This window comes from Panthera onca, chromosome B2 (assembly GCF_046562875.1).
Source record: "Panthera onca isolate mPanOnc1 chromosome B2, mPanOnc1 haplotype 2, whole genome shotgun sequence".
NCBI lineage: Eukaryota > Metazoa > Chordata > Mammalia > Carnivora > Felidae > Panthera > Panthera onca.
In genome coordinates, this window is record NC_138343.1 from 2251724 (window position 1) to 2269454 (window position 17731).

Genomic DNA, 17731 nt, shown 5'->3' on the forward strand with positions numbered 1-17731 from the left:
TTCTTAGAAAAACTATTTTAATTAGCATCATGAATTCCAAGCCAAAAATAAATGTAGTAATGTTTCAATCATCAAAGGTTGTGAATAAAGACTTTCCCCCCATTCTCTACCTTTGCTACAGAAAATGAAAGCTAACTGTGCCAAAGACAGTTCAATACCCATAGAGATCTGTCACAGATGTTTTAATTCACCTTTCCCCATGAAGTGACCTGACAAGGTCTCTAATAAACACTTGTCTTAATTCCATAAAATGCTCAAATGATTGTATGCAGTTGGATTTTTAAAGTTTTTATTTATTTAATAATCTCTAGGCCCAATATGGGGCTCAAACTCATGACCCTGAGATCAAGAGCTGCATGCTCTTCCTATTTAACTGTGATGCTTGATGTTGAGAAAGTCCTGTACTATACCTTTACCATATATTTGACAATTGAAGTTTATTTTTGTTGTGTATCCTTTGATGTCTGAAGAAAGAAGTTCATACCTGCCCCAGGCGTAAGACTTCTCTCCAGTACAGACTGATGTTTGGTAAGATTTGAACTTTGACTGAAGGCTTTCCCGTATCACTTACACTCAAAGAGGAATCTCTGATCCACTGCAAGAACTGAGCTGACGCTGAAAGGTCCCCAGAGCAGTCACACATATAGGGCTTTGCTCCAGGGTGTATTTACTGATGGAGAAGACTGATCTTAGTGAAGGCCTTCCCACATTTTTCCATTTACGGGTTTTCTGGCAAGAAGCGCTGCTTCCAAATGAAGACCTTCCGCCTACGCACTCCCGTCCAAGATGAATTTGTTTCTGTTTGATGAGAGCTGAGCTCACACGAACATTTATAGCACTGAAGAGATCCTCACGGGTCCTCCGACACCTGACAAGACCCTCCCAGTATCCGCAGGCTTTGCCACATTCTTTACTCTCGTGGGACTCTCCTTTAGGTGGCTTCTCTGCTGTGCAGTGCCACGGGACCTGGGTTTACACTGAAGGTCCTTCCGGGCTGAGAATCCTCATAGGGTTTCCTCAAGTCTGCTGGGGCTCAGTCAGGACTGCTGGTGCTCCAGGGTTCGTTTTCTCAGGGAGAGGCATTTCTGGATCACTCACGTTAGACTGAGCAGCAGATGCTTTTATCACAGCTGAAGCTGAAATTGTGGGCAAGGTGAAGGGAGAATTTCCCACTCCCAGGGCACCGACAGAAGTGCACTTCAGGGCAGGTTCTCCCAAGTGTCTTTACCAGAGTGATACTTATCAGATACTTATCAGTGAGACTTATCCCTTTATCAGAGTGATACTGTCCTTGGCTTGAAGCAGTGCAAGCTGTGAGTCCTCAAAGGGGCTCCTCCCTCACTTGGCTGAACTATTCAGAAGCCCCTGGACTTGTGGAGGCCCTGGGGAATGTTCCCATTTAGTCCTCTGTGCTAGACTTGCGCAAAACTCTGCAGGGAGATAGACTCCTTGTCTAAGGCCAGGAGTCACCCTCTGAAAGAACAGGTTGATCATGAAATAGGCACCCCTTCCTTAGAGGGGGGAAAGGAGTCAAATGTAACAAATGAGAGCAGCCTAGGAGAGAAATCACCCAGAATAGGGCTTTTCATATGAGAAAGTCCTAAGTAAGACTGTACACGTGTTTCTCATTAATTTCTGCTCTTTCCCTTTGCTTTCTTTGGGCTATTTTCCTGTGTTTTAAAAGTGCTCAAATATGGATGTTTGAGAGCACTTTTTACAGCCTTTCTTCTCTTCTAAGTATACCATCTATATATCTTTTAAATTTTTTTAATGTTTTTATTTATTTTTGAGACAGAGAGAGACAGAGCATGAACGGGGGAGGGGCAGAGAGAGAGGGAGACACAGAATCTGAAGCAGGCTCCAGGCTCTGAGCCGTCAGCACAGAGCCCAACGCGGGGCTCGAACTCACGGACCGCGAGATCGTGACCTGAGCCGAAGTCGGAGGCTTAACGGACTGAGCCTCCCAGGCGCCCCTAGCATCTATATTTTTAAATGAAATAATTTACCGAAGGAGCTTGAAAAGGTACCTGGAACAGAGAAGGTCCCAATAGGTGGAAGTTACTACTACTAGTAGTATTCTCACTAACGTAAAATAGAAGTAAAACAGAAGGAAGGGACTAGGGAGGAGACGCAACACTTTTTCAAGTCACCTGTGAACGTAACCACATATAAAGGAGCAGACTAAAGAGGCCATCACATCAGCGAAGCATTTTACTACCTATCTGGAGAGATTACGAAAATCTCAAAGCTGGAAGGGATGTCAACATACTTGACATGTCTCCTTTATTTTTAAGGATATAGAAACTGAGGCTCAGCTCGGTGGCATTAGTCTAGCCTAAGATGGTTACTTAGAGGTAAAAACAGGTTGGAACCAAGGGCTCTCGAATCTCACCTTGAAAGTTTTTACCAGCATAACACACTGGCTCCTTGAAGCCCACGATGGCATAAGAACAACCTTCATGTTGAAACTTTCACGTTACAGCTTAGTAGTTAAGAGAACAGGTCGTCACCTTACACTCTTGGTTTCAGTCCCCGGCTTGACCATTTCCTGGCCAAATGACCAAGTTATTTAATGTCTCTGTTCCTCAACTTCTGCAGCTGTAAAATGGTAGTGGTATGTATCTCATAGCACTGTTTGTTATTGACAAATACACACATAAGGCACTCAGAAAAAGCCCCGACACAGAAAGCATTCCATAAACATTGGCCCTCTCGATGGCAGATTTTATAAATTTTTTTTGGTTCCTCATTGCCATCTTTGTAAGGATTATTTTCCCCCACCCTATCGTTAAGCTTGGCTATTTGACCTGCTTTGGCGAATGAAACATAAATGCAAACGATATATGCTTCTCCTGTAAAAGCCACTGTGTCTTGGGGCGCCTGGGTGGCGCAGTCGGTTAAGCGTCCGACTTCAGCCAAGTCACGATCTCGCGGTCCGTGAGTTCGAGCCCCGCGTCAGGCTCTGGGCTGATGGCTCGGAGCCTGGAGCCTGCTTCCGATTCTGTGTCTCCCTCTCTCTCTGCCCCTCCCCCGTTCATGCTCTGTCTCTCTCTGTCCCAAAAAAAATAAATAAAAAACGTTGAAAAAAAAATTAAAAAAAAAAAAAAAAAAAGCCACTGTGTCTTTCCACCACCGTTTTTCTTTTACTCCTCAAGCCTGGGTCCTGGAGTGGAGAGAACGTGTGCAGATCTGCACGTGAGCCACAGCTGACACACAACATAAGCAAGACTAAGTCCCGTACCATAAGCAACAGATTTGGGGTGGTAGCTGGGGGTGGGGGGAGGTGCTGGTTACATAACAAAAGTCTAGTTGATCATAATGACACTAAGTCCACTTGTACACTCTCATACCATTTCGTGCACCAGCTGCCAGGTGTTGGTGGTCAGTTAACACAGACAAAAATCAGGGGCGCCTGGGTGGCTCTGTCGGTTGAGCGTCCGACTTCAGCTCAGGTCACGATCTCATGGTCCGTGAGTTCAAGCCCCGCGTCAGGCTCTGGGCTGATGGCTCAGAGCCTGGAACCTGCTTCCGATTCTGTGTCTCCCTCTCTCTCTGCCCCTCCCCTGTTCATGCTAATAAACGTTAAAAAAAAAAAAAATTAAAAAAGAAAAAATTAAAGTCAGAGGTGCACCTGGGTGGCTCAGCCGGTTGAGCGTCCAACTCTTGGTTTTGGCTCAGGTCACGATCTCACGGTTCATAGGTTCGAGCCCCGCATCAGGTTCTGTGCTGAGAGAGAGGAGCCTGCTTGGGATTCTTTCTCTCTCTCCCTCTCTCTGCCCCTCCTGTGTTCTCTGTCTCTCAAAATTAATAAATAAACATTAAAAAAAAACCAAGTAACAGTTAAGCCTTGAATCCCTGCTACGGCATTAACGAGACGCTCAACACGAGAAAGTGCTGGCACCTGCAGTGTTCCATTCTTACTCATCTGACAGCATCAGGCAAGGGGCAGGAGAATCAGCACGGCTGTGGGGACTGTCTCACTGCCAAGAGAGCACTCCTGGGGGCCAGGAGGAAGGGGGGCGGGGGAGAGCCGGGAGTGGAAAAGTACCGAATACAGAGTTAGAGTGGGGAAAAGTGTGCTCAAGTTTCCTCTACCCCAGTGAGAGAGTCTTGGCAGAGTTGCTTGGCAAGGTCCCCAGTACCAGGCCTCCAGGTGGAGGTGTGGCCCGCAGCACGAGGATGCCTACAAGCCCTGTCATCCTTGACTGCAACACAGAGACTGCACACGGTGGCTGTGCCTTGGAGGCCAGTGTGGGAGGGTGGCTCTGCCCCACGAGGGGCAAACAAGCTGGACTCCTCGGGTAAGACGATTTGTTCCACAGAATACCTAAATGTAACGTAAAGTTACAACAATTAGGAAAATGTGGTACCGACCCAAGGAAATAAGAATAAACCAATGGAACATAACAGAGGAACCAGAAACAGACCTATGCGTGTAGGACAATTGATATATGACACATGAGCCTTGTACAGCAGTGGGAAAAGACAGTCTTTCCTGTAAGTAATGCCGGATCAACTGGATATCCATATGGGAAAAGAATGAAATCTGACCCTCACTCATACACAAAAATCAGTTTCAGCCGAGTCACTACACCGTACACCTGAAACGAATGTAACACTGTACGTTAACTACAATGAAATAAAAAATTTTTAAGTTTATTTATTTTGAGAGAGAGACGGTGGGGGGGGGGGGGTAGGGGAGGGGCAGAGAGAGAGGGAGAGAGAGAGAATCTCAAGCAGGCTCCACACTGTCACATGCGGGGCTCGAACTCACGGCCACAAGATCGCAACCTGAGCCGGTATCAGGAGTCAGACGCTTAACCGACTGAGCCACCCAGGTGCCCCCAGACACATACTTTTCAACATGCTTTTCCCAAAGTCCCTTCCTTTATCCCTTTTCCTGGGGCCGAAGAACTCACTCTTCCTCTAAGATTTCACCCTCCTGAGGCCTTTTCAGTGGTTCCACGAGTGGTTCTCACACCTTCGGTGCAAAGTAGCCTGTACAAACCCAGTGGCTTTCTCGCTGTATTTACTGTTTTCTCTCTGCACCTTTCTCCCCAAGTAGACTGGGAGGCCCCTGAAGACTGGGGTGCTCTTTCCAGTTACCTTTGTATTCCTAGTACCTGGCACAAGGCCCAACCCACAGCAGGTGACCATCAACACTGTACTTTGAGCTCACAAGGAATAACCATGTTACATGGATCCTGCCCTCCTACCACTACATTCTTCAGTAGAAGAAATGTGTTTCTCCAGAATGTCTGTCCCCTTCGAAGTCTTCAAGACACTCACCACTTACTGCTTAGGATTCAGTTGTGCTGGTTTGGGGTGGGGTATGGCATCACTTCAGCGCTGATCTCAGAGGAGTATTCTCCGCCCAGAAGAGTCTGTCTGCAAACCTCCATCCTAGGGACAGACCGAGACAGTCGGGGCCAAAGAAGTGAAGGCTAAAAACACTGACGATAACAGAACAGAAATGGCATGGCAGGGAACTTTCTCTGGGACAGAGCGAGGAGAAACCAGTCTTCCTCAACTGTCAAAAGGCAGAAAGAAGCAGGACAAAGGAATTCACACCTTGACCCAATGTCGTAGACAATTTCCTGGTGTTTTGTTGAGGCCCTTCATTTCTGCCTGTAAGTATGTGCCTTACTCTCTCCAGCACGCCCCATGCCTCGGCGAGGTTCTGTCTCCTCAGTGTGCGCTCCAAAACCGGGACCTTTTCTGCCTTCAGCCCCCACGTCCGTACTGAAACTTACCTGGGCAGAGTGGTAAGCACGCCTTCAATACCAGACTTCACGCTGTGTGTTCCACATGCAACCCTGACCTCAGTGCCTGACCGCACGAGTCGGCTCAAAGCTTCACGGAGTCCAGTGTGTCTGTGGGCTGTCTTGCCTCAGATGCTCATGAGAAATCATGGAAACTATGTATCTCTTTACAACACAGAGTCCTACTGCAGACCCAATCAATCTGCAATTTCTATCACTTTGGTGTTCATCTTGAACCTCGTGTGGTTTAGTTTCAGGGTTCACAAGAATTTCCTGGCCTGCCACCCAGGGGTCAGAAATCACTATTAATATAGAAAAATAGTAACAAAGTAATTTTTAAGTCCAGATCTCTTCCATGAGCTTCATACATGCATGTGTAACTTTTGGGTGTAGGTCTGGGGACGGGATTAGAAAGTTAGGGTACATTCTGATGAACAGTTCTACTGGGATTTCCAGATACGACAAAGACATTTTCCAGACTGAACTCATTAACTTTGTACCACTTCCCAAATCTGAGCTCTCCCGGTTGATATGAGGCATCGAACTTCAAGGAGTCACTCAAATAGATCCTTGAAAGTCATCCTAAAACCAATGCCATCATCCTCAACTCAACAACAGTTCCCAAGCTTGCCCAGTCTCATACCTCTTGAGTCTGCAAATCCCTAAATCCCTCACCACACTTGAGAAACACCAAATCCAAGGGATCGGAGCACCTGACACTTTTAGAGAGGCTTTTTGTTTTTGTTTGTTTTGGTTCAGGAAGCTCAGTCAAGTTTAGGGATTTACTGGCTCAGGAAGTCAAGAGTCCTGGGGTTTTGCGGGAAGTCAAGAGTCCTGGGGTTTTGCCGACTAAGCAAGAATGACCCTGACAAAGTATCTATTAGATTTCTACCTAAAACAAAGGCAGTCTACCCTCTGCCAAGGAGGTTACTAACCCATCAAATCACCCCTGAGAGCATGGAGGTACAGCAAAGGCAAAGGAAGGAAGATCGATCAGTTCCTATTTCCAGATACAATGAGGATATGTGGTTCCCGTCCCACCAATCAACACTACTTCCAATTTCAAACTTAATAGGTTTTACCTATAATACAACAACAACAACAGAAGGTTTGCACATGAGAAAAATAAAAATATTTGAAATGCTGAAATCTGCTCTTACTAAACCAAAACAAACTACATTACAGTATACATGTATTTAAAGGGCCTTACCTTGTGAGTTGTGAAAGCGCATTCTCAGAAGTCGACGCGATTTCAGAGCTTTAACTAGTCATTCTGGAGCACTTTTCACGGACTTCTCACTTCTTCAATATTCTAAAGGACCAAGTATCAATTAAAACATCAACTTCTTCCATGCCCTTCTCTTAGTGTTAACTCCTGATACAAAAAAAAAAGGCCTTTGGAATATCTTCGCCACATAAATCAATGATGACACTTTCCTTTGGCGTGTATTTTCTGGTGCTTAGTAAGATTAGAACTCCCACGGAAAGCTTTCCCACACGCATCACACTCGTACGGTTTCTCTCCAGTATGGATTCTCTGGTGATGAATTAGGGTTGAGATCTGGCTGAAGGCTTTCCTGCATTCTCCACACGCGTACGGCTTTTCTCCAGAGTGAATCCTCTGGTGGTTAATTAGGGCGGAGTTCACATAGAAGGCCTTCCCACACTCCTTGCACTCATACGGCTTCTCTCCCGTGTGGATTCTCTGATGTTTGATGAGGGCGGAGCTCACGCTGAAGGCTTTCCCACACTCGTCGCACTCATAGGGCTTTTCACCAGAGTGGATTCTCTGATGTTTGATAAGGTCTGAGCTCACGCTAAATGCTTTGCCACACTCATTGCATTCATACGGTTTCTCCCCATTGTGGATTCTCTGATGTATGATCAGATGTGCCCTCACACTGAAGCCTTTCGTACACTCGTTACAGGTGTAGGGCTTCTCGCCAGTGTGGATTCTCTCATGCACAGTGAGGGTGGAGCGCACGCTGAAGGCTTTTCCGCAGTGACCACACTCGTAGGGCTTCTCGCCGGTGTGGATTCTCCGATGTCGGACGAGGCCGGAGCTCTGGGCAAACTTCTTCCCGCATTCACTGCAGGCGTACCGTCTCCCTTCCGTGGGCCTGTCCTCCCGCCTTTGAACCTGGTTCACATACCGAGAGGTTTTCTCGCACTCGGAAACCTGTGATGTACTCCCCTTCCGTAAGCTGGCAACCGGCTGGTGGGGGTCCATCCTTACAGAATTCTTCCCTTCAGAATAGACACCTTGTTCGTGCCTCTGGCCTGGACTTCTGAAACACATAGAGGTTTCAATGTAATTTATTCCTTGTTGCTAAAGCAATAGTATGTGACACAGACTTAACTAGAAGCCTCAAACGTGCTTGACAAACCCAGGCCACACCAATCAAATGTCTGTAAAGTAACATATCACACAACTATTAGAACGAACACCCGACTCAAACGTCTATTTAAAAATTACCCTTTATAATGGTATCTACAGCACAGAATCTGGAATATAAGTGACTACAAAATAATACTTAGTTCCTACTTAAAAAGACTTTTCACCTCTTTAATTAAGTCGGGAAACAAGACAGGAATTGAAGAGATTTGTAGGTAGTAGAGCAGACGAAGGACTGTACAAATACAGAAGGAAAAGAACCAGAACTTCAACCGATAACAAGTTTGGAAACGTGACAGCAGCCTCACCGACAGCTGTGTTTTTACCACGCACACAGAAGTCCACACTGCTTGGCTGGAAGAGAAACATGGGGATAAAAGCTCTGGCCGTTGCTACCACCACTGCTGCTGCCGCTGACGTTGCTGTGACAGCACCTTAGCAACAGGGATGCTTTGCATCCCGTGCCAAGTGTGACAGAACGGACCCCTCGCCTCTCCAAAGAATGGGGCTCCTTCAGACTCCTGTGTGGACAGCGTGGTGCGCTCTCTTATCTTCTGGGCAGAAAACTTGATAAAACTTTTGCTGCAAACTTAAACTACACAAATTATCTCTTCTCTGCCTCTTTCCACTTTACAAATTGTTTTACGTCTCAACGATAATAAACCGATGATGTGCACCCTTGATGAGATGAGAATGGCACTTAGCCTCTGGGGTCATCCTCCCCCAAACCTAGAACCTCAGTATAGTAATGAGAAAAAATCAGTCAACTCCCAACTGAGTGGCATTCTACCAAAAAACTCCTCGAAGCTGTGAAGGTCACTGAGGCACCTGGGTGGCTCAGTCATTTAAGTGTCAGTCAGTTAAGCATAAAGTATATGGGGACTCTCTGTACTATCTTCACAATCTTTCTGTAACTCTAAATGTCCAGCGTGCACAGAAACTATTCTGAAAATTTTACTTAAAAATCTGTCTATGCGGGGCCTCTGGCTGGCTCAGTCGGAAGAGCATGGGACTCCTGATCTTCAGGTTGTGAGTTCGAGTCCCATATGGGTTGTATAGATTACTTAAAATAAACTTTAAAAATGTGTTTATGTATCACAAAGAAATAGACAGATATTTCATGCTCATGGATTGGAAGAATAAATATTTTTAAGATGTCTACTTACTCAAAGCAATCTACACATTTAATGCAATCCCTACCAAGATACCAATATCATTGTTCACAGAACTAGTATAAACAATCCTAAAATTTGTGTGGATCCACGAAAGACCCCGAATAGCCAAAGCAATCTTGAAAAGCAAAGCAAAGCCGGAAGCATCACAATTCTGGACTTCAAGTTATATTACAAAGCTGTAGTGATCAAGAAAGTAGACACATAGATCAATGGAGCAGAATAGAAATCCCAGAAATGAACCCACAACTATATGATCAATTAATCTTCAACAAAGCAGGAAAAAATATTCAGTGGAAAAAAGAATGTTTCTTCAACAAATGCTTGGGAAAACTGCACAGCAACATGCAAAAAAAAAAAAAAAAAAAAAAAGAAACTGGACCACTTTCTGACACCTTACACCAGAATAAATTCAAAATGGATCAAAGACTTCAATGTGAGACAGGAAATGGTTAAAATCCTAGTAAAGAAAATAAGCAGTAACCTCTTTGATATCAGCCACAGCAATTTCTTCCTAGGTATGTCTTCGGAGGCAAGGGAAACAAAAGCAAAACTATAGGGGTTTATAGTTCCTATAGAACTATAGGGACCTCATCAAAATAAAAAGCTTCTGCACAGCAAAGGAAACAATCAGCAAAACTAAAAGGCAGCCGATGGAATGGGAGAAGATATTTCCAAATGACATATCAGATAAAGGGTTAGTATCCTAAGTATATAAAGAACTTAAACTCAACATCCAAAAAACAAATAATCCAATTAAAAAATGGGCAGAGGGGCGCGTGGGTGGCTCAGTAGGTTACGCCTCCAACTTCAGCTCAGGTCACGATCTCTCAGTTTGTGAGTTCAAGCCCCACGTCTGGCTCTGTGCTGACAGCTCAGAGCCTGGATCCTTCTTTGGATTCTGTGTCTCCATTCCCCTCTGCCCCTCCCCTGCTCATGCTCTGTCTGTCTCTCTCAAAAGATAAACATTAAAAAAAAATTTTTTTTAAATGGGCAGAAAACATGAACAGACACTTCTCCAAAGAAGACATACAGATGGCAAACAGAGACATGAAAAGATGCTCAACACCACTCATCATCAGGGAAATACAAATCAAAACCATGATGAGGGAGCCTGGGTGGCTCAGTCGGTTAACCGTCTGATTTCAACTCAGGTCATGATCTCGTGGTCTGTGGGTTTGAGCCCCACATCAGGCTCTGTGCTGAGAGCTCGGAGCCTGGAGCCTGCCTTTGATTGTGTCTCTGTCACTCTCTGCCCTTCCCCTGATCACACTCTGTCTCTCTCTCAAAAAAAGAAACATTATGGGGCGCCTGGTGGCTCAGTGGATTAAGCATCCGACTTCGGCTCAGGTCATGATCTCGCGGTCCATGGGTTCGAGCCCCGCATTGGGCTCTGTGCTGACAGCTCAGAGCCTGGAGCCTGTTTCAGATTCTGTGTCTCCCTCTTTCTCTGACCCTCCCCTGTTCATGCTCTCTCTCTGTCTCAAAAATAAATAAATGTTAAAAAATTTTTTTATTAAAATAAAAAATAAAAAAACAAAACATTAAAACAAACCACCATGATGAAATACCACTTCTGACCTGTCAGAATGGCTATAATTAATAACACAAGAAACAGCAGGTGTTGGTGAAGATGTGGAGAAAGAGGAACCCTCATGCACTGCTGGTGGGAATGCAAACTGGTGCAGCCACTCTGGAAAACAGTGTCTAGGTTCCTCAAAAAGTTAAAAATAGAACTACCTTAGACCCAGCAACTACACTACTACGTATTTATCCAAAGAGTACAAAAATACGAATTCAAAAGGATACATGCACCCCTACATTTATTGCAGCATTATTGACAATTGCCAGGATATGGAAGCAGCCCAAGCGTCAATGATGTGGATGGAACTAGAGTGTATTATGCTAAGCAAAACAAGACAGAGACAGACAAATACCATACGATTTCACGCCTATGTGGAATTTAAGAAACAAATGAACAAAGGGGAAAACAAAGAGAGACAAATCAAGAAACTGATTCTTAATTACAGAGAACAAAGCGATAGTTACCAGATGAAAGGGAGTGGGAGGATGGGTTAAATAGGTGATGGGGATAAAGGAGCGCATTTGTCATGATGAGCACACAGAATACTGTATAGAACTGTCGAGTCATTGTATTATACATCTGAAACTACTGTAACACTGTATGTTAATTAACTTGAATTTAAAAACTTAAAAGTTTGGGATGCCTGGGTGGCTCAGTTGAGCGTCCGACTTCGGGTCGGGTCATGATCTCACGGTTCGTGTGTTTGAGCCCCACAGCCGGCTCTGTGCTGACAGCTCAGAGCCTGGAGCCTGCTTCCGATTCTTTGTCTCCCTCTCTCTGCCTCTCGCCCACTTGTGCTCTGTCTCTCTCTCTCTTTCTCTCTCAAAAATAAATAAGCATTAAAAATTTTTTCTTAAGTATGCCTATGTTTTTGACTAGATAATATACAATTGAAAAGTCAGGACGCCTAGGTGGCTCAGTGGTTAAGCATCTGAGTCTGGCTCAGGTCATGATATCATGGTTCATGCCCCTCTCTCTCAAAGAAAAAAAAAAAGTAAAGGGAAATCAAAATCCTCTGAAAAGATATATAGAGGGGCACTTGGATGCCTCAGTCCGTTAAGTGTCCAACTTTGGCTCAGGTCATGATCTCGTGGTTCACAAGTTTGACCCCCTTAGGGTTCTCTGCTGTTAGCAGGAAGCCCACTTGGGATCCTCTGTACCTGCCTCTCTGCGCCACCCCCACTCTTGTGCACTTGTGTGCTCTCTCCCAAAAAATAAACAAACATTAAAGAAAAAAAAAAAACGACATATAGAAACAAGTCTTGTTTCCATTCCACCCTGATCCCCCTCGGTTTACCACTTCCATAGGTAATTTTTACTAGTTTCTTGTATCTTTGAATGTTTCTTCATACAAACGTGTCTTTTCTGAACCTCTGATTTCCTTGCTCCTGTTGTGGGGTGGGGTGTGGAAGTTCCCCACGAGTCAGGCACAGGACACTACCCTCCATGGCTGGGCTGAATCATTTCTCAGTGATGTTCTATCACGTTTCTCTGAACAGTCGCTCCTTAGCAGCAGTGAAAAAGGCTCACTCAGGGCAGGGGTCACATGCACATGAACTCCTGCCCAGAACCCAGGAAACATGGTTACCCATGGAAGCCTGTGGCCTAAGCTGCTCAGCTCTTATTAAGAAAATAGGAAGAATCCCTAGTCCTACCCAAACCCCTTTAGGTCTGCAGCTCGCTCAAACTGGAATGATCCTATCCTGCCGCTGCCTCAATGGGCTTCCTCATACCGGATAGCTACGGGTATGTACAAAATACCTTTCTGGGCTGTCATCAGACACCTCTGGGTTAACACTTTTAACTTTGAAGAAATCTGTGAGAAGAGGGACATGTGCCCTCATCTTTTAAGCAGAAGTGTCTGGGAGGGGGCAGAAAATGCAATATACAATAGCAAAAGAGGGGCGCCTAAGGGGCTCAGTCGGCTAAGCGTCTGACTTCGGCTCAGGTCATGATCGCACAGTTTACGAGTTCGAGCCCCGCATCGGGTTCTATGCTGACAGCTCAGAACCTGGAGCCTGCTTCAGATTCTGTGTCATCCTCTCTCTCTCTGTCCCCTACCCCTCTCATGCTCTGCTGGCTCCCAAAAATAAATAAAAATGTAAAATAGCAAAAGAAAGGAATCTTCATGAGTAGCTCATTTAGCTTTTTTCTTTGAGGCAAAAAGATCTCAGGAACATCTCAAAACTGCCAGGTGTCCCTGAGTGTCTCGCGCGCGCGCGCGCGCACACACACACACACACACACACACACACACACACACACACACACACACGAGGTAGGGGAGGATACAGGGGCCAGGACGGGGCGGTCCCCTCCCCCCTCCCCCTCCCCCAGAGTCTCTGTTATTCCGCATGCCTGAGCGGCAGGAGGGGGAAGGGGAGGGGCAGGGCAAGGGAGCAAAGGAAGAGCGGCAGGGGCGCGAGAAAGCAGGCGGAGGCCAGGGTGGTGGTCAGCCGAGACCAGGGAGCCAGCAGGCCCCCAGCTCCGAAACCGGACCCCACACCTGCACTTCCGACGTGAGTACGGCGCCGGAAGGGGCAGAGCCCTCGACTTCCGCAGATCCCTGCTGCCCTCACTTTGCGGCCGCTCTAGGGCCCCGGAGGCTTCTTCCTCAGTGGTCCCTGGGCTGGCCGACAAACAAGGTTTTTACTTCAAACAAGGTATTTTGCACCTTTTATCGCCTTTAATTCCGCAAATAAAACGTTATGCTCCTCCTCTCATGTGTAAGAAAACTGAAAAGCAGATAAATTTTTCGGTTGGACAACTAATAAAGCAGACGAGTCAGAGAAAGACAAATACCGCATACGATTTCACCCACATGTGGAATTCAGGAAACAAAACAGATGAACACAGGGGAAGGGAAGGGAAAAGAAAGTAAGATAGGGGCGCTTGGGTGTTTTCGTCGGTTAACCATCCAACTCTTGTTTTTGGGTCAGCTCATGATCTCCTGGTTTGTGGGATTGAGGCTGGCAACTGGTTCTGCAGTGACAGCATGGAGCCTGTTTGGGATTTTCTCTCTCTCTCTCTCTCTCTCTCTCTCTCTCTCTCTCTCTCCCTCTGCTGCTCCCCTGCCCATGCTCCCTCTCACTCTCTCTCAAAATAAACAAAAAAGCCCCCAAAACTTAAAAAGATAGGATAAAAACTGAGAGGGAGACAAACCACGAGAGACTATTTTTTTTTTTTAATTTTTTAATGTTTATTTTTGAGAGAGACCGAGCACAAGCGGGGGAGGGGCAGAGAGAGAGAGAGAGAGAGAGAGAGAGAATATCTGAAGCAGGCTCCAGGCTCTGAGCTGTCAGCACAGAGCCAGACGTGGGGCTCAAACCACGAACTGTGAGATCATAACCTGAGCTGAAGTCAGACACCTAACCAACTGAGCGAACCAGGCTCCCCCATGAGAGACTCTTAAATACTGAGAACTGAGGGTTGCTAGAGGGGTTTGGGGAGGGGGGGGGATGGGCTAAATGGGTGATGGGCATTAAGGAGGACACTTGTGATGAGCACTGGGTTGCATGTAAGTGATGAATCAGTAAATTCTACTCCTGAAACCAATACTATACTATATGTTAGCTAACTTCAACTTACATAAAATCTTAAAAAAAGTAAAATAAGCAAATAAATAAAAAGCAGAAAGCTTAAAAAAAAAAAGGAGACAGATGAAATTTGAACCCAGATCGATTGCAGTCCTAAAATCCCTCCACTTTGCACTCAGAAACAACTTCTTAATTTGTAAATTTAATACTATTCCAATAAAAATACCAACTTTTTTGTAAATAGATTTTAACGTTCACATAGACAAGTAAGTAAACAAGCAAGACTCCCTGGGACAACTCTGAAAAGGAGGGCAATGAAGGAGCACTTTTCCTAAGTGATCATAAACATATTACAAAGCCTCAGTGAGGCAGTGTGATAGTGGTGAGACAGACAAATGGCACAGAACAGAAAGTCCAGAAATAGATGCAATCAGAGGGAGAAATTTAGCAGAGAAAAAAGGTACTAAATCAGTAAGAAAAAGACGAGTAGACTCCTCAATAAATGTATGGTGAGAACTAGGTAATCATCTGGAAAAAATGTTAAATTGGATTCCTTCCTCAGTCTATATACAGGTCAATATTCCAAATAAATCAAAGTTTTATTTATTTATTTTAAAACTTTTTTTTAATTTTTTTAATGTTTATTTATTTTTGACAGAGAGAGGGAGAGAGAGACCAAGCATAAGCGGGGGAGGGGCAGAGAGAGAGAGGGAGACACAGAATCTGAAGCAGGTTCCAGGCTCTGAGCTGTCAGCAAGAGCCCAACGTGGGGCTTGAACTCAAAGACTGCGAGATCATGACCTGAGCTGAAGTCGGATGCTCAAACGACTGAGCCACCCAGGCGCCCCTAAATCAAAGTTTCAAATGTTATAAATGAAAACTATAAACGTACCAGAGGAAAATGTGGGAGAAGTCTTTAATAACCTCAGAGTAGGAAGGCCTTTCTAATTATAAGCCCAAATCCAGAGGCTATAAATGAAAAGATTGATAAATTTGAAAGCAATACAAAGAATCAAAATTCCTGCAAGGTAAAATAACAAAACCACCTTAAGCAGAGTCAAAGACACATAAAGAAACAAAATACAGCTTGTCTCAGACAACAGGCAGCAAAGACAGAATTCTTTATCAGTAACATACTGTGGAAATGGCAGGTGAGCCGGGTGCCCTCTTGTTCTACCCTCACTTTGAAGCAGATTCTGCTGAGGGTTCATAACAGCACACCTACATTGATATTGTTATGTTAACTTAAAAAAAAAGAGTCTTCTCAGGTGCCTTATTGTAGAATCTTCAGAAAACTACAGAATGTCAAAGTTTAATACTTACAACCCTCTCGTGGGATAAAGGGTTCCTATAGTTGAGATTTTAATGGTGCGTTCCTGGGTAGGAGTTGGAGACAGTGATTCTCCCTCCCTTGGCTCCCAGGGCTGATATTTCTTGCTAGATTACTTCTTGACTGTGCAAGAGCTGGGACCTGAAAAAAAAAATTAAACACATGAAATTATGAATGTATCACTGTATAAACAAATGAATCATTAGAGCAGACCAGTTAAGACAGGTATGGAGAAAAATAATGACAATATCTAGATACAACTTTTGTTATCAGGTACCGTTCATCTAATCATGATAACAATTCTAGGCAGGTGCTTTTGTCATCCTCATTTACATATGAGGAAATAGAGACACAGAGAGATTAAGTGATTTGGCCACATCACAGGTTTAGACCTATAGGCCCCCAAAATGGAAAAAAACATCCCTAAGAGACTAAACGTTTACGATGACTTAATAAATACTTCTCCCTTCCCTTCCTGCTGTCTGGTTTCATCCAACTCAGCCACTTTCTCATTGATCCGCGCCCCCCCCCCACCCGCCCCACGCCACGCCCCTAAAGGTCAGGAACTGGCCTCAGCCAGTGTCAACTGAGCTGGAGCCGGCCCAGAACAAGGAGTTTTCTAGTAACAGAATTCTTGAAAGCAGAGAAAACAGCTCCTCTAATACTGCCACGCATTAGAGTCTGCGATTCAGTAAGCTTCCTCTTACGGGTCTCCTCTTCGTTGCCCTTCTTTTGTAAAAGAAACACTATCTTACTCAAAGAAAAAGCAAAGACTGCCATAGCTGTCACACTAACTAGTGAGGGGCGGGAGAAAAAACGCAGTGTCAAGCAAGGGGCTGATCTGCTAGGTCGCGTGTCCGATCCCAGGCTGGGCAGCCGGTGGGGCCGGTGCCCCGACTCGCCCCTGCCGCAGGGCACCGCAGGCCAGGCAGCGCCGCAGGCCGCGCGGGTGGGACAGCGGCTGCCGAGAGCCGGGCACCGGCCCCACGGGCCAAGCTGCAGCCCAAGTGTATCCGCACGCACCAGGAAACGTCCCGGGCACCCGGGTGGCAGAGGAAGCCTGCCCCAAGGGCGTATTTCCAGTCCTCCGCAGTTTCCCCATCTGTTCAGAGAGGCGGGCCGAGGGTCGGCTGGGGGCTACACCACAGCTACCAGGGGTGCACGTGGTCACGGCGGCTGCATAAATCTCGGGAGGCCGTGGGAAAGACCGGGCCGCGCTGGGGCGTCGGTCCGCGGCCGGAGGGGCGGCCGGCCAGACTCCCGCGTCCTCCGCTCGGACGCGGTTCTCGAGTCTGCAGGTGAGCGCTAGCAGCGTAATCGCGGCCACCGCCGCCCGCGGGCCGGAAGTCCCGGCACTTCCGGGGCGGCCCTCTCGACACTTCCGGGCGGGCCCTCCACCAGCCCAATCCTGGAGCGCCGCCGCCCCGGGTGGTCCGCGGGAGGCCGATCCGAGACCCCGTCGCTCACAGAGGTGCTTTCCCTTTGCTGATTCTGTCCAGTTGTAGAACGGACGACTCTGGAATCTTGGAATTTGAAGACACCGCGGCCGGGAAAGGCAGAATCTCCAGGGGGACCCTGAAGGATCCCCCAAACCGCCACGCGGGAGTGCAGGTGCTCAGGGCTTTATCTTTGACGATCAGAAGGCCAGAGCCGCTCCTTGTGTTGAAGATTAGGGAACAGGCCCAGGAGGGCGGGGCTTTCAAAACTTGACTGGGACACCAACTGGCCTTAATGGAAGAATTTAACCCAAGACACCGAGTCAGTATACTTGTATGGACATACAAACTGATGAAAGGAGTAAGTCCTAGAATGAAACATTACAGCTGGAGGCTCAAAGTACGGATCCACCCCCTGGCGGGGTAAAAATTAAGAACATACAAGAACAAGGGTCAGACCTGAGCGCATAACCAGTCAGAAAAGAAATGGGCAAAGCATCAGGAAGCCTGGATTC

General features: G+C 46.2%; 2 protein-coding genes across 4 annotated transcripts in view; both read right to left on the minus strand.

Moving 5' to 3' along the window:
• On the minus strand, positions 1-15878 carry LOC132666245 (uncharacterized). Of its 3 annotated transcripts, none has more exons than XM_060614192.3 (4): positions 15774-15878; positions 6973-8050; positions 5290-5403; positions 1-1473 (listed from the first exon to the last, which is right to left on the minus strand). In XM_060614192.3, exon 2 carries the CDS (start codon positions 7990-7992, stop codon positions 7183-7185), a length of 810 nt encoding a protein of 269 aa, XP_060470175.1. In that variant the 5' UTR covers positions 7993-8050; positions 15774-15878; the 3' UTR covers positions 1-1473; positions 5290-5403; positions 6973-7182. The 3 variants fall into 3 exon arrangements, with proteins under 3 accessions (XP_060470175.1, XP_060470174.1, XP_060470173.1); XM_060614191.3 differs by lacking the exon at positions 1-1473 and adding an exon at positions 3625-4327; XM_060614190.3 differs by lacking the exon at positions 1-1473 and having other exon boundaries at positions 4670-5403.
• ZKSCAN8 (zinc finger with KRAB and SCAN domains 8) overlaps positions 15819-17731 on the minus strand; it is a 24290-nt gene continuing 22377 nt past the window's right edge. The window contains exon 7 of the transcript XR_013555449.2: positions 15819-15921. The gene's annotated coding sequence lies outside the window, so the exon portion shown is untranslated. The remainder of the gene's footprint in view (positions 15922-17731) is intronic.

What these genes read in the sequence shown, in the direction of transcription:
- LOC132666245 (XM_060614192.3), bottom strand. Translation starts at nt 7,992, where the DNA reads ATGGACCCCCACCAGCCGGTTGCCAGCTTACGGAAGGGGAGTACATCA.